General features: G+C 30.5%; 1 protein-coding gene across 1 annotated transcript in view; it reads left to right on the top strand.

The window, feature by feature from the left end:
• Positions 1–2,397: 2,397 nt before the first annotated feature.
• LOC139810393 (uncharacterized) overlaps positions 2,398–24,694 on the top strand; it is a 53,647-nt gene continuing 31,350 nt past the window's right edge. Inside the window, exon 1 of the mRNA XM_071773908.1 lies at positions 2,398–2,438. Coding sequence (XP_071630009.1) covers positions 2,413–2,438 — 26 coding nt within the window. The 5' untranslated portion in view covers positions 2,398–2,412. The remainder of the gene's footprint in view (positions 2,439–24,694) is intronic.

Raw genomic sequence — 24,694 nt, 5'->3', positions numbered from 1 at the left:
TAAAATGTATCTATTATAATCAATTTAAATAACGAACAGAAATCAACAAAAAATATGCTATGTTTTTTTTTTTAATCGATAGAGTATCATTCAAGGAAGGTTGGTATTGAATTTGGCGATGATCGGTAAAGAGGTTCTTTTAAAAAAAAAATTTTAATTTTTTTAGAAATGTCCGTGGTTGCTCTAACTTCCTCAAATATTGAGATATCGGGATGTTTTTTTTTTTAATCGATAGAGTATCATTCAAGGAAGGTTGGTATGAATTTGGCGATAATCGGTAAAGAAATTCTTTTTAAAAAAAATTTTGAATTTTTTTTTAAAAAGAACCAATGGCATCGAAAACTCAAAAAACAATTTTTACTTCGGTCTTTTCTACCCCTATTTCATATATAATTTTTTAAGATTTGGTTGATTAGACCCAGCTTTATACGCGATCAAAGGTCCATAATTTTGATGTAATATTGATAATGTATCTATTATAATCAGTTTAAATAACGAACAGAAATCAACAAAAAATATGCTATGTTCAACAACCTGCATTATATTTTTTTTAGTGGACTAAGCCTCAATAATTGAGAATTCAAAAAATGATGTTTTAGGACAATAAAAAAGTATGCAAGTAGAAACTTGCACATTGCTTCTTTATAGTTTTTAAGTGTGAAAGTAGAAACCTTCGCTCACAAAACTTCCTCTATGAGGAAGCCAAAAAAATAAATACTAATAATTATACATTAAATAAAATAAAAGCTTACTCATAGAGGAGCTTTGTGAGCGAAGGTTTCTACTTTCACACTTAAAAACTATAAAGAAGCAATGTGCAAGTTTCTACTTGCACACTTAAAAACTATGAGGAAGCAATGTGCAAGTTTCTACTTGCACACTTTTTTTTTTTTTTTACTTATTTTTACTTTATTTTTTTAGCCGTTTTTTCCAACATGGCTTTCCGAATTTTCCAACGTTATAAATATGTAGTGGCCCTTAAAAGGACCGATTATCTCTGTTCGTATACTGAGAAAAAGTGTCCGTATATTCTCTATTATCCAAATACAGCAGTTAATGTCTAATTGTCCTTTTGTTATCATCGCGCGAGTATTCTCGTCCAAAGCAGTGAAAGGGTTAAAATAACTTTTAACTTGTTGTTTTTTTAACAATATACATTATCTTTACATTAAAAATGTGTATTATAAAAACGTATCTGATTAAAATAATTTTCTTAATTTAAAAAATAATAATTTGTAATTTGTAATTAAAATAATTTTTTAGATTTTTCTATTTTATTTAGTAATAAATAAATTACGGATATTACATCTTTCTTGTATGATTCAGAATTTAATTTAGATTAAGGTTTGACATTTTATTATCGTTATCACGGTTTGTTTGGAGTCGGTAGATTATCTGTCGACGATAATGCATGCTCGCGATCGTAAACACGTGAACTGATATAAATATTTCCAACAAGGTTGATAAATTCACATTCATGGTCCTCAAAAGGAAGTATTTGTCTGTTTCTCGATTAATACTTTAGAAGCAGTCGCAGAAGCAGTGTCGGCCATTTAAATGCCGCATTTTACATTTTACTTTCTTTTTTTTTAAAGTGCACCTAGTTTGCTACGCATGCATAATTTCTTATTCTTACGCTTAATTCATTCGCTTCGATCGTTCGATATTGAGTGCACGCAACTATGTATATTACGCTTTATAAAAAGAGACACCTAATATTTTTCACAAAACAGTGATATTTATTCCAGAATTATGCTTTAAAAGATAAATATTTAAATAGTGTCAAATTTAAGTGAGATTTTTGATATAATATTAAAAAAATAAAATTTAAAGTTAATTAAAATTGAAAAAAATGCAACTTACAGAATTAATTTTTTTCGAAATTTACCTTCAATTATCTTCAACGTTTTGTTTTGTATTATTCGGAAAACGAGTAATAAATGTTGCAATTTTATAACTATAATTATTTTTTTTGCCAAAATCAGTTACCTTAAAATTGAATTAATTAAAATTAAAAGCTGTTTAATTAATTTTTATTTGCTTTATTTTATTAGCTAAATATGTTTAATTTTTGGATTATTAAATGGATTAGTATTTATTAAAAATTAATAAACAAATAAGTTGATAAAAATACTAGACTTGTTTGACGGTTTTTTTTAATCTTAGAGACCTTCAATTAAATCGACATTTATAAATTCTAGTGGAGTTACAAGAAATTTCATGCAAACGTAATACTAAGGTTACTATCAGACGCGTTAAAACCCCTTATCAGCTTGTGTCAGTACTATAAATGTTTGAACAGTATTTCGTTCATGTAGTAATGTCAGTGTGACAGTGTGGTGCTTTAATGCGTGAGTCAACTTGCCTTTTCCTCATTGTCAGCGAAATCGTTTGTGCTAACGAACGTCGACGATGTCGTTCTCTGAAGATAACGAGAGGTAAGTAAATACTATATTATATTTGGTAAAAATGTCTGATCATAATCAATTTCTATGTAAAATAGCGACTTTGATAAAATGTAATTTACGGCATACAACATTTTGTTAAATTAAAATGATAAGTGTGATGAGATTACTAAGCAAATATATGTATAGCTAAATTTGTGATAATATAATAATTCATTATTTGTGTCATACAAAAGGCCAGTGAATAAAAATAAGAATTTATCAATAAAATTAAAAATATAAAAGTAAATTTAATCAATAATATAAATAAATGTAAAAAGTTATGTAATATTAAAAATGTAAAATAAAATACCCGGATTCGTACCATATAAAACATAATAACTTTATTTAAAATTATTTTATTTAAAATTTAATAAATATAATTAGATTAGGGGAGACCGGGCTATTCGTGACACATTTTTGTTTCAAATTTTTGTCTCGCTTCGTATAAATGTTTAAAAAATTTTTATTAGTGCGATGTAATCGTCCATCTCTCTAGTTTAAAAAAATATATATGTATATAGGTTTTTCTCTCACGAGTCTCGAAATATATCAAGAAATGTATCGCTGTGTCATGTGTCACGAATTGCCCCGAAGCCTGGGTAATTCGTGACAAACCACGGGATAATGCGTAACACTTTCTCTGATTGAACAAACTATATAGATTTCTTTTGTTTTTGCAATTTTTATCTACTTTATACTTTAAAAAAGCCTTTATTTGTCAGAATTTACATATTATATGTATAAAAAATTATGAGGAAAAATGTAAGGCCTGTTCCATTAATTGCCTTTATTGCTCACATTCGATTACGGGAAACTACTTCTTGAAGGCGTCCGCGGCCCCTGCAAATTGGTTTTTCTTTTGAACGCTTATTTGTGGCGTTTTTGGTTGCCCCGATTGCTCATGTCACGAAATGCCCCGGCGTGATTTTTCCTTATTCATGATCCGTGACTTATAGATAAGAAAGAATACCATAAAATCTACTCATGCATTATGCTTAGTGAAGTGACTGAATACAACTTACCGTTTCGGATCTCTTATTATTTTATTCGACGAGAAAACAAATTTTTGGGATTTGAAAAAATTTACTTTGAGCACTTGAAATCAAACTTTCTGTCACTGAAAGAGAAAAATGGTTGACACGCAAATGCCATTCCGTTGGTACCTAGAGGACACTAAGAAACATGTCTGTAATTGATATTACAGGTTTCTAGCAGCAAGCATTTTAAAGTTAGGCCCGCGACAAAATTTCAGCAGTGTCACGAATAGCCCCGGTCTCCCCTATATTTAACTTTTTAATAAAGATTTAATAAATAGTTACATAAAATTTAAAAATTATTAGATAATAATTTTAAAGAGAATTAAATTGATAAATTAAATAAAATTGTATTGATAAAAATGATTAGTTAATAGTTATAACTAGAGACCAGATTGCGGTGCCATTTTCTCCACTCCAAGAGTGTGCTAGATAGCGGCCGAGTGCCGTGAGAATAATTACATAAATAAATAAATAAATATATTTGCTACGTTACACCGCTAGACCGGCGCGGTAGAGGGTACTCCTTCTCACGACTGCTAGCACGCGCTTGGAATAGAGAGAACGGCACCGCGATCCGGAGTTATAACATTAAAAGTAACCTAAACATTATAAATCACATTTTAGATTATATTATTAAGAAATTTATTAATTTTAATTTATATTAATTATTAAATATTAATTTATATTGTAAAAATTCATCCATCTTTTAGAGAAACATACTTTCAATTACACAGGATATTTTTAATATTGCAGATGAATATTGCAGTGCTTAATCAATTTTAATTGCTAAATAGAAATTAATTAGTTATTTAAAATTTGTTGTGGTTTAATTATGTACCTATTCAGTTCATTGTCTTATATCAACTAGTTAAAGAGGAATAATATCAATACGCTATTTTGTGATTATTATCACTGTCATACTTACTATTAAAGTGCAATGGTCACTTTTAGACTGTGTACTGTTACGACGGACTCATGAAAGCCATCATAGCAAATTATAGGGCACTTTACTTAATTGCAGAAGATGGGTGTGGCTCGTATCTATTCCAGAAAATTCAGAGTTGTGTTGTATCAGGAATACTGATAGTTATTAATAGCAGCGTTGTTTTAATGGTTCGTAAGGATTGTCATGATTTTTCTTGCATGTGACTCTTATATTACGCATATTCATCGGCGATATTATATATGTTATTTATACAAATTATCACACACTTATATCTTCAAATAATGTAATTTATTGAAAATAAAATATACAAGAAAAATAATGCTACCAGAATGTTAAATAAAATAAATAAATAATTTCTATGAAAATTTAGTTATATTAATATATAGAATATGAAATCTTTCTTAAAATCTATTTTAGCTGTTATATATTTACACTAATATATATTTACACTAGCTATATAATCTTTATTAAATGCAAGGTTAATTTTCTTTAAGTTTTATTTTGGATACCAGGAATATAATGTGATTCATTTTTTATAGACAAGTATAGCTTACAAAAAGTGTAAAGTTTACGAAATGTAAGATTAGTTTTCTTTAAGTTTTACTTTTTGGATACTAGGAATATAAATGACTCACTTTTTGTTAAACGAAAAGTGAGTTACGTTTTTCTGGAACCTTTTCTTATTATCAATATCATTTACATTTCACTCCAATCTATATATTATAAATAGGTTGTTATATCACAATAATCTTATCTATAAAATTCGCATACTTTTAAGTTTTTGATGTTTAATTATTAACGTATTATACTCTCTACAATAAATTTAATTGACATGTTTGTACATAAATTTTGCATTTGGTGGAACTTATTTTGCACCTACTGAGAGAGATTGTTTAACAGTTTTTATAATTAGTCATCACGAATAAAGGATGTCGTCTATTTAATGCCCTTTTATGAGTTTATTCTCTTGAGGAATAATACCAGAGTCAATTAAATTCACTTGAGCGATGGACGCGTGTTATGTAAGAGCTAAAATTAGTGAAGGGTTATGACATTTTCTGAATTATTCGGTGCTGATGAACGTTGACGTATTTTATTAAAACTATTATAAAAGAAACATCGTAAAGTAAAAATATTTCAAAAGTCACAAACATGTATAACTCGATTATTTAGTGCTGTATCATTATAGTAATTTATATTAAAATCATCACACTATAAAACATTGCGCACTGAATATAACTGTAATTACTATACTATATAATAATATCTTCATAAAGTTAAAACTTTGTTACACACATACAAAATGGCATTTTTAAAATTGTTCAATCCCTAAATATTATGCACCAATCGTTATAATCTAATTTTATTATCATTAGTTAAATGAGTTCTTAAAGATTATTAATGATAATGTTTAATTGTTTGATTTTAGAAGTTTGACTTTTATTAGTTGGACATCCGATAGTTTGTCTAACATATCTGGGGAACTAAAGGAATTGGGGATTGAGTGAGTAATAATAACTGACCTATCGTCTGTGTATAACTATTATAATTTTATTTTTTTGGATTAATTTAAGTTACGTTTTCGTGAATTGATAAAGACCACGTGCGATAATTATGATAAGATAGTGTTTCTTTACCAAATTTGTATATCTTGGAGATATTAACAAGATTTTATATGGATTAAATGCTATCAAAAAAAAGCTTAAACTGTCGTTAGCAAAATTTCGTAGGCATTTATTTTATGACTTTATAGCTTGTAAGAAATTGTAGGGGAGACTGGGGCGAAGTCGGCCTTTTTTTCGGTGCCGATTTTTAACAACAAAATAAATGATTTTAGTAAAATATAGTATATCACACACACACACACATTGTAAAGAGTAAACCCTTTGTTACAAAATTTATATAGGCATTTTTGGTCTACGTCGCTTTGTTCAACCGGTATAGAGTAAAAACGACAAAAGTGCAAAAATCGAAAAGTCAAAATTCCCGGGATGGAGTCGTGTCCTCATTCTCGGACTGAATTTTAAATAAAGATACATAATTTTGATCATAAAAAATAATATAATACACTTTATTCATTGTTTTTTAGTAAAAAAAATGGAAAGCGGAAAATAATTTTAAGAAAATCATATTTCTTTTTCGCTAACAATTAAAGCATGTAAAAACAGAGTCTGACGAGCGCACGCACTCGTTGTGTGTCTTACGCCTGCACGAAATGCACTGTTTTTCATCGGTCCTGTTTTCTATTATCTCCGAGCATACGCAGCACATATTATTTAGCTTTCTTGACTTTGTTTTGGCTTGGAAACGACTTCGCCCCGAACACAAGTTTTAGATTTGGTTGCTCATAAAACATTAAAAATCAATGAAAATAAAAAAACTGCACTGGATTCGTGTTCAGCATGCATTATACTCTTTAGAATTACTTACTCTGAGATTCGGAAAGACAATAATACTTAAGATATTACAAACTTTCAACGCGGAAGAAATTTTACTTTCGACCTGCGAAATCACGTTTGCTTCGATAAGAATCACAACATGGCACGTAACCTCACTAAACTTAGTTGATTACGTGAGCACCATAAGCCGCGCTTACAGTATTAATGGAAAGTTCACGCAACATACAGATTTCGAGATAATTGCAAAAACGACTCCGCCCCGGGGCCGACTTTGCTTTGGTCTCCCCTATTGATAACATGATAAAGACATATTAAGTATATTAACATCGAAAAATTATGTTTTATGCTTAGATTTTGTAGCATTTAAAGAGAAAAGCGCTTTACAGTTTCTATAAAAGATATTCATCAGCTTTTGAAATATTACTGTAGAATTATCGCTTTGTAAAATATGTAAGTGTATCCCCGAAAGTAAAATTACGACCGGCAGAAATGGAAAGCCGTTGGGTTGCTTCTCCGACATCGAAAGGATTCACGTCGACACTATTTATATATACACGTTTGTAACGGACAACTTTCACTGATATAACGAGAACGCGCTGGAAGCATTCATGCTTCTGAACTTTTAGAGCGGGTGACCCGCAATATATCGTCAGTTTCTTCGCGTGATCGTTCAACAAATGTCGTGATCGAGTTGTTCTTCGTTTTTCTTGCAACTTTTATACAGACAATTTTAAGGCAGATGCGATAATCAACGCGACAAGACGAAGGTAATAAGTGACGATATTATATTGAACGATATAAAAATTATTTATTTAAATATCGAACAACGCGATATGACAGTGCGCATTTTGTAAATAATTTGAATTTGTTACTTCAAGCAAAAACAAATTTTGAAAAAAAATTTGGAAATTTGTGGTAATTATAAAACTATAAAATAAAGAAGAGAAAGAATTAAAATAATATATAAAACTACTTTAAGATTATATAATTCCATATTAAAATTATAAAAATATGATATAGGTATGTTGCCTGCACCCATTAATGCAATTTTATATTTTTAAATTGCGACATGCATTTTATTTAATTCTGCCTGTGATAAAACAAAATAAATAAATCAATACATATTCACACATATCTATATATATAATATATAGCAATAAAAATTTTAAATAAAAAAAAGTAAAAAAGGAATATTATAGAAAAGTAAAAAATCCTGGTAGACAGAATAAATTCAGAATCTCTACATTTTTCTTGTGCAATTATGATGTACACGGTCGTTTAAGATTAAATCAAGCTATACTATCAAGTTTATCAATCAATGTTACAGTGCATAATGTATATCTGGGTATGTATAGGGTCAAGATGTACGTGATAACAAACAAAATGCAACGGTCCATTATGCACTCGTTGACCTGGTTGGCGTGTCATCAGTGTCATCGTGATAATAACTAGGCCGCCGCGTGTACACGCGGCACGCTCGAGAGTTCCGGTGTAGTTTCATTATCGTGCTCTCCCTAAATTCCCGGCGAATATCTCTATATCGTTTTGGCTCGAGAGAACCATACAGTTACTTGAACTCACTCTTATTCTTAATCTCAGCTATGGGACACATTCTCTCCAATTGTAATTATTGTATTTCTCATGTCGGGGCCTTTGAAGATCTCAGTGATTACTTGAATCTCGCTAAAGTATTTCGCTGAAGTCTTTAATTCTGGAATCTGGCAAAGATTTCTTACTTGCAATAATAAATTAACATTACAATAAAAAATATTATAAATAAACATAAAGTTTTACATATAAAAAATGTATATTACAATAATTTTTAAATTTTTTGTAAACTTGAATATACTTATATCTTTTATGAACTATATTACTTATAGCACTAAATTATAATAATTTTATAAGCTCCAAGAGATATTATTATGATTTATATGATTTATATATGTGTCTCAACAATTAATTGTAAATAGAAAAATACAATTTTATTTAAAGAATTGAAGATATTCTTGTACCTAATTGTTCTGTAGATTGCTTGTTATCAAATCCAAGTTTAATAATTTAGAAAGAGTGAAACTACATGATTAGATTGTCAATCGATTTTAATGCATTTGTAGTTAACGGTAAAGGAGTTTGTTAGTTAAAGAGTTTATTTGATAGATTTTGTACCTAGGAACATATTAATATTATTAATCCTTTGATGATTCTCTCTCTCTCTCTCTCTCTCTCTCTCTTTCTCTATTTATCTATCCGTCTATCTCTTATATATTTTATGTATATACATATAGAAACTTAATATTATAAGTGAATTTATTAACCCAAATCCTGTAATATTGACTCTTCTAAAACTATTTTTTAATATTGTAATATTGAAAGAATTATAAAACTAAAAATCATCGTATTTGTAACGAAATCTCTATAATAAAACTTATTTGCAATCAATCGTAAATATTTTTCTTTAAAGCATTAATAGCGACGATATCTTGAACGCTTATGTTAGCATTATGTCGTATATTTATAAACGCAGTTTTCCTGTTTCGTAATAGCATATATATACATACATATATGCAAAGTCATACATACACTCTTAAGCATGTGTCGCCAAAAATTGGAGGTACACGTTAAAATTTTGTCTCTACGTAATTACGAGGGACATAAGTCACTCTTAAGCATGTGTCGCCAAAAATTGGAGGTACATGGTACCTCGAAGTTAGGAAGTACGTTATGGGCAACGAATATTCACCCGACAAAAAAAATTATTTATTTCGAAATTTTATTATTATTTTTTAACTAAATTTGTTTCTTAAGATGCAGTCTATGATTATAAATATTTTTTTGTATTTGAAAAACACACTTACCTTGGTGGGATTTGAACTCGGGACCTCTGCATCGTGAGCCAACTGCCTTACGTGGTCGACTACTTCTTAATTTGAAGTAAACGTTATATATAGTCTACATATGTCATACCAGCGCAAATATATAATTTTTCAAAAATTATCTTAAGAAACAAATTCAGTTTAAAAAGAGTAATAAAGTTTCGAATTGGATATATGATATAATATTGCCCGCTGCTATTCGCGAATGTCTTTCGTTCAACAAATGTCGCGATCATGCCATGGTTGGCTACGTATACGAGGTACGTATGTAGGAGGTATATACGGAAAGCCCCTTTAAAAACTGTACCTCCTATGACACGTCCGTGCACGCGTCCGCGTCGAGTGCTTCGCGAATGTCTTTTGTACGAGGTACATATGTAGGAGGTACACATTTGTACGAGGTACATATGTACGTACGAGGTACGTATGTACGGGGTACATACGGGAAGCCCCCTAAAAAACTGTACCTCCTAAAACTGTATCTCCTAAAAAATTGTACCGTGAATTTATAAGTGCGGTACCTCCAATCGGTACCTCCTCCTTTATCAGTACCTCGTGTATTCCGTACCTCGTGCTACTGTACCGGGAAAAGTATCTCCTAGCAGCATGTAACTCCAAATGTCATTTCCATTTAGAAATTAGTACCTCGAATTTGGAGATACTACGCGGTACATGCTTAAGAGTGTACGATAAGAACGTATAGTAAAAAACTATGGCATAAAAAGAGTGGACAAAATATCGTTGATTGCGAAGTAATATTGAATAATGGGAAACCAAGAATATTCGGATTATGAATAACTCTGAATGATATCACATGTTTATTTATTATTTATGTATATTACTAATATAATTATTGAACAAAAATAATCGAATTTCTTAAAGATTTATTGTTAGTTTCGATTAATAATCTCTATTTTTAAGTTGCATGAAGAAAGACACGCAATATTATGTGTTTCTATTCACAATCTACGGGTTTAATAGCTTTAATATATGAAAAAGATACATGTAAAGTTATAAGTGACACACGGCGGTTACCGTCGTTTGCAGCGATACTTTGAAGCCAATTATCAACTTTACTAACAATTATACGTGCATGATTTGTTTTATCCATAATCTTTATTAAGTACTAATATTTAATGTAAAATAAAATTTATTTTAAAATTATTCTTGTTTAGATGATCGGGCTCAATGTAAGCATATTGGAATCGGAATCGGATATTAACAAATATGCAGCGAAGAAAACGGATCATGATATCGCATTGATAGTCCTAGTGATCGTCATCCGGCCTCCGTCTATAGCGACTGCCATCGTGGTATTGACATCAATCCCGCTATCGCCCGTTAAATAGGTCACTGTCTTTACCACCACGGAATATCAATGACCGCGTTCGATTTATCTGCCGGATATTTACGGAATGTAAATAAAATTATAACTCTTCTTATTGGCACAATGCAGAGAGTTAACGACAAATTAATTTTCGTAATTCTCTGAAAAATCTTTTTGTAAGATCAAGTTATCCAACATTATGTGAAAGTGGACTTCTCATAATGTTTTCGCATTCGAATCAAAAATCGAAATTAAAGGTGTTTATTTCTTTATATCTTGAAAACATTTTGAAAGAAAAATTATATTTTGTTACAATTATAATTTTGAAAGTTATAGTAAAATCAGAATATTTTTTGGAATTATTTATAGATAGCGTATTTTTAACTCGGCTATGACATACTTTAGATAGGATATCTGTTTTTCTATATTTAATTGCGTGTCAATGCAAATGCGACTAAGCCGGTTTAGCGTCATCTTCAGTGATCTCACTCTCTTCAAGTGCGACAGGTCGGGATGAAGCGACCGTGAAATTAAACATGCGAAGGGAAAACCATAAAGTAGTTGACATATTTAATGACATTCATGTACAAGGTCGCTAATTACATTTCACCAATGGTGAAATGCATGGAATCGCTTGAGATTAATACTTAACGTAGCGAACATCCGTACCTTTGCTCGAATGGCATGCGGTAAAATTTGACGTGGAAAGCGGAAATTAGCGTGGAATTTTCTAACAGACATAAAAATCGCGTTAAATTACATTTCCCCTGTGTGCCACTTGAGAAATAAGAATGTAAAAAAAGATCAATGAATCCGTAAATAATTTTTAGACAATACGCCTGTTGGATATAATAAAGAAAAAAAATTATTAACGGATGTCATCCATAATGTAATAAGATCCATGATGTCATAAAATATCAATAAATAACTTTTATTTAAAAACATTGCTTAAATCATTTTGTTTCTTTAAAATGGTTAAGAATTAATCATAATTCTGTTATCACGGTTAATAAAGAAGAATGCAAAACGAATGTAATTTCAATGCAAATTTATAAAATTTGCATCCTAAAATTTTCTACAAAACGATCTGCAGACCGATGTTGCAATCATAGCTAAAGAAACCGACATTGTTTGGTTTTGCATATTGCAATGTATATATATGTACTGTTGCGTGGTTTATGTGAGGCGTCTAGAGTACCGCATTGTTTCTGCAGAAGCTGCGAGAGAGATTCGTTGCGAGATTCAGCTAGTCACTTCCAGTCGCTGCCTATCCGTGATCGAAATTCAATGTGTACGGGAATGCAAAACGATTTATGCATTTTGATAAACATCTTCCGTTGCGGCTACATCAGCGGCGTGTAATTAGAAGACAGACTCTCGGCGCAGTGCGGCAACGCATTATTGGATTAAAGATTACCTCATCGCGATAATAGTTTTTGCGTGATAGCGTCAAGAAGATGATTCTGGAACTCGTTAAACTAATAGTTCAAAATAACTTAGAAATATAAAAATGTCAATAAATTAGATACTTTATACGTTGCTTCGAGAATATTAAGCAACTTTATTTTTATTTTGTTCTTTAATTATAATGTTAATTAAATGACATTTAATTCCTTGTAATTCATTAGCAATTAACGAATTGTCTGAGCACAGATATTATTTGTGTAATAGATAATGAATAAAAAATTATTAAATATAGCTTTTTCATAATAATGAGTTTCTACATAATTCTGTATAGATTACAATTTGTAATTATTGCTGAAAACCCACTGCGTCAGCGCATTATTAACGAGGAAACAACCATTACCTGTTTTTGAAATGTTCTTCTATATACGCTGTTGATGATCTCTTTGGCCAGCTGAAGAAACTTTCTCCAGCTCAATGTCAAGGATTTCTCGAGCGATATAGAAGTTTCCATTCTCTTCTAGGTCTTTTCTTCCTTGTTTCGTACGGAGGTGGAATAAACAGATTTTCTCTCTTACCGATCAGTAATTAATCGAACATCGACATTGGCAAATCTATGTAACGGCCGTGAACTAATAAAAATTACTGCCGTGATCGCATACGCTGACTTAACCGGCGCCAGCGCACTTCTTTCCGCTTGTCTGCTTATTAAGTTCGTAAGAGCTATAGTTGGAAACGAGAGCTTACTAAGCATATATTCCTTCGTGAGTATGAAATCTCGATTATTTTAATTAATACTAGACACTACAGACGCGCGCGCTTCGCGCGCGCCATTTAGCTTTAACATTATGCTATTGTATAATAATCGCGACACGACGCGGGACGATTAACCTCGCGACACGACGCGAGCTGTCACATCATGACACACACGACGCACTATACACGCATGAAACTCGCCACACTCCGCGATGACAGTCCCTCACGGGATGAAGCAAGCTACGCGGCGCGGCAATCAATCGAGATAGCCAATCGGCATCGCGGAAAAGAGGCTTCAATTTTACGATACAAACGAAATTCACTCAGGTAACACACGCCTTTTTTAAAAGGAAAATAAATCCAAATAAATCTTCTTTGCATCGCTTACCAAGCGCTATCCAGCGTAGTATCTGAGCTTCGATAGCTGTGTTAAATAAATCAATACTAATACCGTGCAAACGTCAGAAAAAATAATCATTGTTAATCCATAAAATATTTACTTATGTATACATATATTATGCTATTAAATATAATTGTAAATTTAATAATTTTATTATATATATAATTCTGAAATTAACAGATCAATGAAAAATCAATAAGTATCAGAAAATTAAAAAATCAGAAGACATTAAAGAAATAATAATTTATTTGTCAAAAAAATATTGTGTAGAAAAAACCTTCATAAATAAAAAATATCTTTAGACACCAATTATAATATACATTTATAAATTAAAAATATCTTTAGACACCAATTATCTATACTATTATTATATTATCTATACACGGAGAAAATTTTATAGTAAATATTACTATGGTGTCGCACTAGCTGCGGACCATCGAGGAATTTCAAGTTAAAATACTATAATTATTGTTTTAAAAACGATTAAATAACGTAATTTTTACCATAAACATAGTAATTTAACTTAAAATTCCTCGATGGTCCGCAGCTAGTGCGACACCATAGTAATATTTACTATAAAATTTTCTCCGTGTACTATTATTATAAAGCAACAGGGTTTGCATTTTTTTTGTTCGCTATGATCTCGGAAACTAATGGACCGAATTTTTACCAAACGTATATGAAATAGGGGTAGAATTTCCCGAATAACATCCTTGAATATTATTATCCTCTTACTTTTCCTTCCAGCCAAAAAAAAATCGCAAAAAAACGCTTTATTTTAGACTTCTACAGTGGTGTAACCCCTTAAAGGGTAGAATTTCCCGGGGAGTGTTATAGGGTGTATAGTTTTTCGTTACCGGTCTTCTGGAAACCGGTTTTTCTAATTTCTTCAATTTTTCGGTAAATAATTGATGGAATTTCAAAGAATTGTATATAAAACAGGGGTTGAATTTTCCGGGGAGTGCCATAAAGTGTATAATTTTTTGTTACCGATCTCTTTGGAAGCCGGTACTGAAATTTTTGAAATTAAAAATCATTTGACCGAATTTTTATTAAATTTCATATACTTTTAATATCGATTTTTTTGGAAACCGGTATCAGAAGTTTTTCTAATTAAAAACCATTTGACCAAATTTTTATTAAAAGTATATGAAATAGGGGTAGAATTTCCCGGGGAGTGTAGAGGTAGAGTGTATAGTTTTTTTTATCAATTTTCTGGAAACCGGTTTTTTTAATTTTTCTAATTTTTCGAGAAATAATTGACCGAATTTTCACTAAAAGTATATGAAATAGGGGTAGAATTTCCCAGGGAGAACTATAAAGTTTATAATTTTTTGTTACCGAGATCATAGCAAATAAAAAAAGGCTACAAACTGTTTTTTTATTATAATAGTAAAGAATTTTACATAAAACAGGGGTAGAAGTTTCGAGACTAAATAAGTTGTTAAATTCACATGATAAATATTAATCAATTAATCAATATCAAAAGTCGCTTTCGGAAAATAATTGATCGAATCTTCTGTGGTGTTATTTTTTGACCCGGTATTTATTATAGTTTTCGTTGCCGATCTTTTTGGAAACCGGTTTTTTTAATTTTTCAAATTTTTCGGGAAATAATTGATTAAATCTCAAAAAATTTTTCATTATCGATTTTTTTGGAAGCAGGTATCAGAAGTTTGACGAATTTTTCGGGAAATAATTGATTGAATTTTAAAGAATTGTATATAAAACAGGGGTAGAATTTTTCGGGGAGTGTTATAAACTGTATAGTTTTTCGTTACCGATCATTTTGGGAACCGGTATTTTTTTGGAAATTACGGGTTAATATATATGGATTACGAAATTTTTCCAATTTTTTAGGAAATAATTAAGTGAATCTCAAAGAATTATATATGACGGAATTGAACTTTAGTCGATAAAAAAGTAATATTTTTTAATTTATAGCATTTTAGAGAGGGGGAGGGAGAGAGAGAGAGAGAGACTATTTGCATGTCTTAATACACATGTTCTCCGGGGCGAAGCCCGGCGGGGCATGCTAGTAATATATAAATTCATTTAATTTATATTTAAAATTTAATATTTAATTTATTTTACAATAAATTAAAAAATGCGTAAGAAACTGACAATAACTAATATACGTATAAAATTTTGTTGCTCCTTATATTAATTTTTGTTATAAAATATTGAATAAAAAACTTTCGCAGAGAATTTCTGCTAGATTGTAACTATTGTAATTTTCTAAATTTACATGACATTCTACAGGCGTGTACAAATACAATATAAATGCAATAAATGATTAAACCAATTTCCTACTATTTATTTCAATCTCGCAATGCCGTAGAAGTTCACTCTTTCGCATCTGCCTTATATTACCTTACAGCTAACTTACCTTACCTATTCTTTCTTTTCACGATCTTGTTCAGGAACGTTCGTCGTGCAACTCTTTGAAAGTTACGTAATATAACCCTTTCCAGTGACCTGAAATACCTTTGAGCGCGCTATACGATAATCGAATATTTTCATGCAGCATTATGAATGTATTAACTTTGTTGATTCACAAATCTAGTGAAAAGTCAGATTGTAAGAAAATCACAGTTATTAAATATTTTTATGTTAAGCAACAAATTGTTATTTTTGAGTTATTTGCGAAAAAGTGGCGAGAATTTAATATACTAAATGAAGAACTAATATATAGCAAGATATTTTTGTTCTTCTATAATCAGCTATTATCAAAATCGAATTTTAAAAATAATATATATATTACAAAATTTTAATAACTCAAAATATTTAAAATTATTTTTTAGAAGGCTTTGTTGCTTCCTCATCATAGAGGAAGCTTTGTTTTCGTAAATTCGTATATGAACCTTTGATTGCGTATAAAGTTGGCTCTAATCAACCAAATTTAAAAGAATTATATATATATAAAATAGAGGTAGAAGAAACTAAAGAAAAGATTGTTTTTTGAGTTTTTAATGTCAATATGTTTAGAGTGTTTTAAAACGTCGAAATATTGCATTTAAAAAAATGTCGGTATGTGTATGTATGTATGTATGTATGTATGTATGTATGTCTGTGCCAAATTTACAGAAATTTCTATAACTTCAGAACTGATCAACCAAATCTTAACGAATTATATATGAGGAAGCAATGTGCAAGTTTCTACTTGTTTTAAGTTACGTCATTGCTGCAGAAAATGAGCGAAATAATTTTTTCAAGTTTTATAAATATATATTTTTAAAATATCAAAAAGAGACTTTAGATACATGTAGGTAAATAATTGCAACATTTTAGTAATTTTGTCTAATAAATAATAAATAAACTAGAGATGTAAAATATAGAATATTATTATATAAAATATCCTATGTAATTCTAATATTCGCTGTTCATATTGCATAAAATTTATATTAAAAAATAACAATATGTTTAAGAAATTTTTAAAGGTATTATTAATTATACGTTTTATCCTGTATATTTAATGTTTTTTATCATGTCGAATCTAAATTAGTAGACAACAAAGCAACACTAATGTTGAGTTCACGGAAGATATCTCTTTTAATGTCCGTTTAATTCGGTTTTAATTCGTATGACATATTCATACCCGTAAAATTCGCTTTCATCTCTTAACGGTCTCTCTCATTATCGTACATTGCACTTGCGATTATAATTGGTTAAATGTGTGTGAAATTTATATTTTTTATCACGGATATATACTGCACTTATATTTTATTCCTAAAAAATGTGATATATATAAATCACTTTCAAACATTTATTACATTAAGAACATCAGGCTTAACAGAATAAATATTTTGGATAAATATAAAATATAAAGATCACATATTTCTCATTATCTATACTATTATTATAAAGCAACAGGGTTTGCATTTTTTTTGTTCGCTATGATCTCGGAAACCAATGGACCGAATTTTTACCAAACGTATATAAAATAGGGGTAGAATTTCCCAGGGAGTGTTATAGAGTGTATAGTTTTTCGTTACCGATCTTGCATATTTTACATTGCCAACTCTGTGGAACAAATCATGTCTTTCTTAAAAATTCTTCTTTGGGAATGGTAATATTTAACTTTAAGAAGAAAGTAAATAACATTGGTGGTATTTAAATCAAAGAAGCAAATTTAGGATTTATTTGGATATCGTCCGATTCTCTAGTTTATAGCGCGTTTATTTTATTTAAGATTTTTTTTTTATAAGGTTTAATATTTTTTTAAACTCAATATTTTTTACGATTATCTTAAAGTAATATTTATTTCCATAAAATAAAAGTCATAATTTATATTTACTAATGTAAGTGATTATACTAATATTCCAAAACTTTTATATTTATCCAATATTTTAATTATGCCATTTTTTAAATTTAGTTTTAGATATATTGATTCCAAAATAATGATAAATTTTCAAATATTTAATTTTGTTTAAAATATTCAACACTAAATCAATATTATAATACATAATATTAATATTATAATATCGTATAATAAGTGTTTTATTAAATTATTTTTTTTTACAAAAATTGATGAGTGAGACTTTTGTAGGTACAGGTTTACTCTCCCTTTCTGGGTTAGAAAGTTACGCTATTGGCATCGTAAGCCCTCTTTTGTGGCGCAACGTGTACCCTAGACGGGATTAGAATCTGTTTCGCGGTAATACGAGCCGCTTTATCTCGATGACCGACCGTTACCGAAGGTGTTCGTAACGTCACAGAATAATAACTGTATTTCAACCTATAGCAAGATGTCGCAATGGTCCGACGAAAAAAAATCAAACTTGATTGTAATGATACGCGAGCCGATCGAGAAACAGGGCCGACGAGTAGAGTGCCGAATATATATATTATATATAATTACCTACACATTTCTATAAAAAATTAATATAATTTAAACAATTAGTTTGTCATGTTCGCATAATATAAATAATTTCATAAAGGGGCTAGCGAACAAAGCTCGTGCTTTACTTATAATTATATATATTACAAGCGACGAATATACATATATATATTTCAATTTAAAATTGCGAGCCGATAAATGTCGGACTGAAACACAGCTATCGTTGAAACATTAAAAACCCTTCCCTCCCCGGAATTAAATCGACACGATTTAATTATCTAAATTATCTAATATTATCACATGCTTTGGTGGTCGAATTGGTACGACGCTCTACATGGAGTGAGAGAAGTTCCACGTTCGAATCCTGGCTAAGGTAACATTTTTCGCAATAATTTCTTTATAGTTTTTAGATAATTAAATCGTGTCAATTTAATTCCGGGGAGGGAAGGGTTTTTAATGTTCCAACGATAGCTGTTTCAGTCCAACATTTATCGGCTCGTAATTTTAAATTGGAATATATATGTATATTCGTCGCTTGTAATATATAATTATAAGCACTAAGAACGTGCTTTGTTCGCTAGCCCCTTTATGAAATTAATACAATTTATTTTAACGTCTTTATTTTATATTTATCTATGTTTTTTGATAATTATTTACAAATATAAAATTATTTTCTAGCTTAAAGGAAGCAATACACGCATATTTACTGTAGTTTACATTCTCAAACGCAGTCTAGATTCCGAACAATGGCAGCTTCTACAGTCGATCAATATTAAACGAAGATTCAAACCCGCCACATGGCAAATGTTATAAGGTATTAATGGTCAGGGAAAAATTCCCGTATCTTTAATGGGGAACCAGAATCATTTATTCTTACACTGTTCATTCAAGCGCGTATCTACGATACACGTTCCCGGAAACGAGATAACCGCGTGCTGGACAAAGCAGCTGTGGCTAATCACGCAGATTACAATTATTGACCGCCAACGTGTGTAGTGCCAGGTCGCGTTCAATTGACCTCTGATGCACGAGCTGTATACACTCTTCCGATTGTTATTATAGGTCCGCCGTGCGTGACGGTCGTCAGCTGAACTTGCTTTCGTCAATTCCTAATTACGCCGATGATCTAATGGTATATATGAACAAAGAAATACTGGCAACCCCCCCCCCCCAATAACATAGCTAAAAATTAATTTTTATTTTTTTGCCCATCAAATTTATCAAGAGACACGGTAGTGTCTCGCGCCAAGTACACGCGGAGCGAGACCGACCGTGACTCTTTTACGCGACGCGACGGGTTGCGAGTACCCGAGATGTTGAGATCTCAATAACGAGTGAACGGATCAAGTTCTAAGTAGGCTTGATCGATAGCTTGGGGTCCAATTAGGGGGGGGGGGTTTCTCTTATAATATTCCGCTCTGTGCCCTACGAGCGGAGATATTGCGACGCAAAGTCCAAATGTGAAAATTTTTTATTAAAATACTTCTTCTACCTACTTCTAACGCCGACGTCTTATATGACCTTTTTCAAAAGAAAGGTAAAAAAATGCGCCAAGTACACGCATAGTAGTATATATGTATTATGTTGTTACCTCGAAAAAAAAACAAAGTGGTAGTATTATACCTCGAAATAACACCCTGTACATACTGTTTATACAATGCGTAATACTACAAAAAGGCGTGATATCTGTACAAAATTACCTTTTTTAAAAAAAAGGTAAAGAAAGGCGCCAAGTACACGCATAGTAGTGTATATGTTGTTACCTCGAAAAAAAAACAGTGGTAGTATTATACCTTAAAAAAATCTAAGTAACAAGTGGTAGACGAAATCTTTGTATCTTGAAAAATCTCGAAAAAACCTAAACAGTAGTATCTTCATCTCAAAAAAAAACAAAGTAATAGTATTATACCTCGAAAAAACCTAAGTAACAAGTGGTGGACGTAATCTTTGTATCTCCAAAAACCTCGAAAAAACCTAAGCAGTATTATTTTTATTTCCAAAAAATTATTACTCAAGTGATACACATCACAAAATTACGTTACCTTATCAAAAAATGAGTCGCGCTTCAAGTAATCTATTATTACAATTACAAAAAAGAAATGATATCTCTTTTTAAATTACAGCGCCAATTACAGAGAACATATATTTTTCGAAATACAAAGATTACGTCTACCACTTGTTACTTAGGTTTTTTCGAGGTATAATATTACTACTGCTTTTCTTCGATTAGAATAAAAAATTGAATCATGAAGAATTATACACAGAGGTAACAGTATGTACAAAATACAAATATTTTATTAAAATATTTAAACCCAACAAGGGAATACAAGGTATTTAAATACAAAGTTTATATATGTATTTTAAAAGATTTAATCGCATCGCAAAGAATTACAGAGGTAACAGTACAAAAAATAAAAATATTTTATTAAAATACATAAATTTTTCTTGTCAAAAAACTTGGCGCTGCTAGAGAGAGAGAGAGAGAGAGAGAGAGAGAGAGAGAGAGACCTTTTACAAATGTATGTAATTTACAGTGTTTGAACACTGACGTAATTTATGATTGACTGCATGTCAAGTTTCCGAAATTTCACGTTTATGTAATTGAATAACTGATTCTAATCAAATTTTTATACTAATTCTATAAGATGATATATAATGTTTTACCAATAACCCAATTAAATAACTGTGAAACTTCGAAAATTACACTAAAATGCAATTGTCAGTCAAAATTTTGATTCTTGATAATAGTTAAAATATTTTTTACGCACATAATTTTTTTATTTACAGTATGGATATAAAATTGATAAGCATAAGTTTTATATATGTATATGACAACTGACAAACTGTATAATTTATTTTATATATATATATATATATATATATATATTTATAATAATTTTACTTGAATACACAATCCTATACATATATATAATTTAAATTTCTCTTAATATCTAAGACCATCTTTTACATTACGCGCTGCTAACATTTCTTATAATTAGAAGAGTATAATATACTCTTTTGTATAAATGTTCTTTAATAAAGGCGAAAAGAGCAATTCTCGTCCGGTTAACCTTAATACAAATTAAAATGCCCATTTATTTAACTTTAACTGACCACACCTTTCACATTGGAACGAATTGATGAAGAAATGAGGAACTTTCGCGTTATATTCTCTCGCTTTATCCTTTCGAGCAACAATGTGAACGCGAAAGCCTGTTCACCTTTTCAAGATCCGCAATCAAAACATTTCGTAGTCGTTGTATGCATCATCACGTTATACAAATGGTCATAAATAATTGAATGTCAACGTCTATAGTCTAGTCTAAACAGACTGTGATAGGTCATACTTACGCATTATCTCGTGTTTAAGTTCTCTTCAAAGAATAAAAGGAAAATTTGTGTCATTACTTTTTATCGTCTCGAGCTTGTTTCGAGTATCTTGTTTCTTTACAAAAATCTTTAAGAAATTGAAATACAAATATATTGCTTTCTCTTTTAACTAAGAAATGCTTGCCATTGCCAAAAAATAATAAAAGAGATACGTTATGAAGAAATTAAAATACAAATGTATTGCTTTTTCTTTTAACTAACCATAAGAAATGTTTGTTATTGCTAAAAAATAATAAAAGAAATACACTATAAAACTGTTATTAAAATATTATGTAAATATTTCAGTGACAGTGAATGACCTGTATATTAAGATAGTTCCATCACGACATGAACTGAATAAATACGAGATCAATAGTCCGCGTGCACCGTTAATCTTGTAGCCTTCTCGTGGCGCGGCTTCGCTCGATCGAGGATTTGATCTACCTATCATCCGACGACAATCGTTAGTTTTACGCCCGAACGATTGCATAGATCGACAAATCTCTTCTTGCTCTATCGTTTCCTTGAGAAATTCTCTTGATTCGATAAATGTAGCTATCTAATAATTTCACAGTGAAAACCGTCCAGAGAGATCTAGACAGTTCAAATTTAAAAAGGTGTCAGTTTAACATTATATTAAATGAAATTGTCTTTCTTTTAAGAGAAGAGAAAGAAGACTGATGTCTTTCTATATCGAAAGTAGATTGATAATTAGTAAATTGAAAAAAAGGTTTCTTTCTCTTTTACATCTTTAAGCTCAAATGCACACAATCTTTGATTTATACATATCTGAAAGATCTTTATCATTACATCATCTATACATCATACATAATTTTGAATAATAATACCTACTTTTATAAAAACAAAAAATTAATTGATATTGATGCATAATTTTATGTAAGACGTCCGTCGTACATGTTTACATTTTATTGACTTATTTAAATTAATTTTTCAAATCTAAACTGTTTTAACTAAACTATCAAAAACTATCTTTATATCCAATTATTAATAAAATAAAATAAAATTTTAAGATATTTTGATATTATCATGATGTTTCGATAATTATCATGAAAATTTGCTTTTAGCTTGTGCAGTAATTAAAATCAGCGTAGTACTTTGCCTTCGCGTAATTAATGCAGGATTGAAAAGAATTGAAAACGTGCTTACAAATTATTACATTTTCGAAATACGTTATTTGAAATATTTTCCTTCAAAAGTTCTCTTTTTTCCGACTGCTTACAAAGTGATTGATTTATGCTTATCTTAAAAACTATGGTGGCGGCAATCCAACGCGACGGCGCGGCGGCCCTTAAGGTAGCGGGACCTCCGACGGATCGCCGGCGGAAGCGACGATTTTAAGTGCGGACTGAAAGACATATTTTGGGACGTGATCTATATTTACACGCACCTATGTGTACTAGAGAGCGCCGAGCGATTTACGTGTCTGAGACTCTCTCGACATTCCGCGCAACTTTCTTTGTGGTTCCCCGGGGAATGTATGTGCGTGCGTGCTCGCACCACACGCCGCCGCGCTCTCTGGAATCCCGCTTACGGAATGCAGTGCAAAACTTAGTCTCGCGACTTCATCTTTGACCACCGACCGGCAACATTTGCGGATTTATGTGGCGCTTAAATTACGTCGTTGTCACTTAACATGAATTATTGGCACTGCACTGAGTCCGCTCATTCCAGAAGCGTATCGCTTACCAGAATTAAGCCATCTATTTGTGACATCAGTATTTGTAAAAAAATGTCATACTTGAGAAGAATCTTGTAAAAGTATTATTTTTGGGAGAAGTTTTAGGGAAGTAAAACTTTCTTAAGAATGGCTTTAGAATTGATAAAGCAAAAATCATTTAACAGAACAGATATAATTTAAGTTAATAAAAATGTAGGTAAAATAAAAGTCAGAAAGAGAGGGAGAGAGAGGGAGAAAGAAAGAAATCTATATATTCTCCGAAATAAACTATTAAAACTAAAACGCGTAAAGCAGGAAGAAAAACACAAAAAGTCAATAAGAATATATTTCGCTCGTACGTATCGTGTGGAAGTCAATCAATAAATGGATATAACAAAGAATGACAGCGAGCGCAGTTTACATTGTCCACAGAGATCATATAAATTCTACAATAATTTCTTTATGAGAAAAGATACAATTTGTGAGAATATAAGTATAAGATTGATATGATTTATTAAGATTTGATCTAAGCTTATTTACACGTAGCACGCAAGAAGAATATTAAATAATTCTGAGTTAAGAATATATGTTCAAATTCAGTTAGCTTTGCGAGTACGAGAAATGGCCAAAAGGGATACTTTAACTATAATTCAAGGAAGCATCCGCCTTGGTAATCTATGACAACATTCCGCACAGTTTCAACACGGGTGTGCCGTTTTCGATTTAGCATCGTTACGTATAATTTATAATGATCACACAGTAGGCATCCTACTCGCTTTGCGGCCAATATAGGAAACTTATCATCATTGTGTATATGAAAATACTGATGTCCACATGTTTCAAACTCTTAACATAGTTTAAATTCTCAACATAAAACTGCGTATTATCTCAGTCTCGGATTTATTATTAGTATAAATTTAATTCTTTTGTTATGCTTTGCTACGATATGTAGAATTTAACTCGACTTTATCGCATAGTAGATTTGAGTTAAATACAATGAAAAAGCAAATGGTAATTAAGTTTAATTTTCTAAAAGTAAAAGTAATTTAATTTTCTAAAAATATAACTAGATACTGGTAAGTAGTACGTGTAAGATAAAATAATAATGGTAAGATAAAATATTTAGTAAATATTATAAGTATAATTTATTTATCTAAAATAACATAAAAATTCTTTATTAACTTTATCAAACTTTTAAGCTTTCATTTTCCATGCTTC

The sequence above is a fragment of the Temnothorax longispinosus genome, chromosome 3 (assembly GCF_030848805.1).
Source record: "Temnothorax longispinosus isolate EJ_2023e chromosome 3, Tlon_JGU_v1, whole genome shotgun sequence".
NCBI classification, from domain to species: Eukaryota; Metazoa; Arthropoda; class Insecta; order Hymenoptera; family Formicidae; genus Temnothorax; species Temnothorax longispinosus.
The sequence above is the reverse complement of the archived record's forward strand: the minus strand, read 5'-3'. Positions and strand labels throughout refer to the sequence as shown.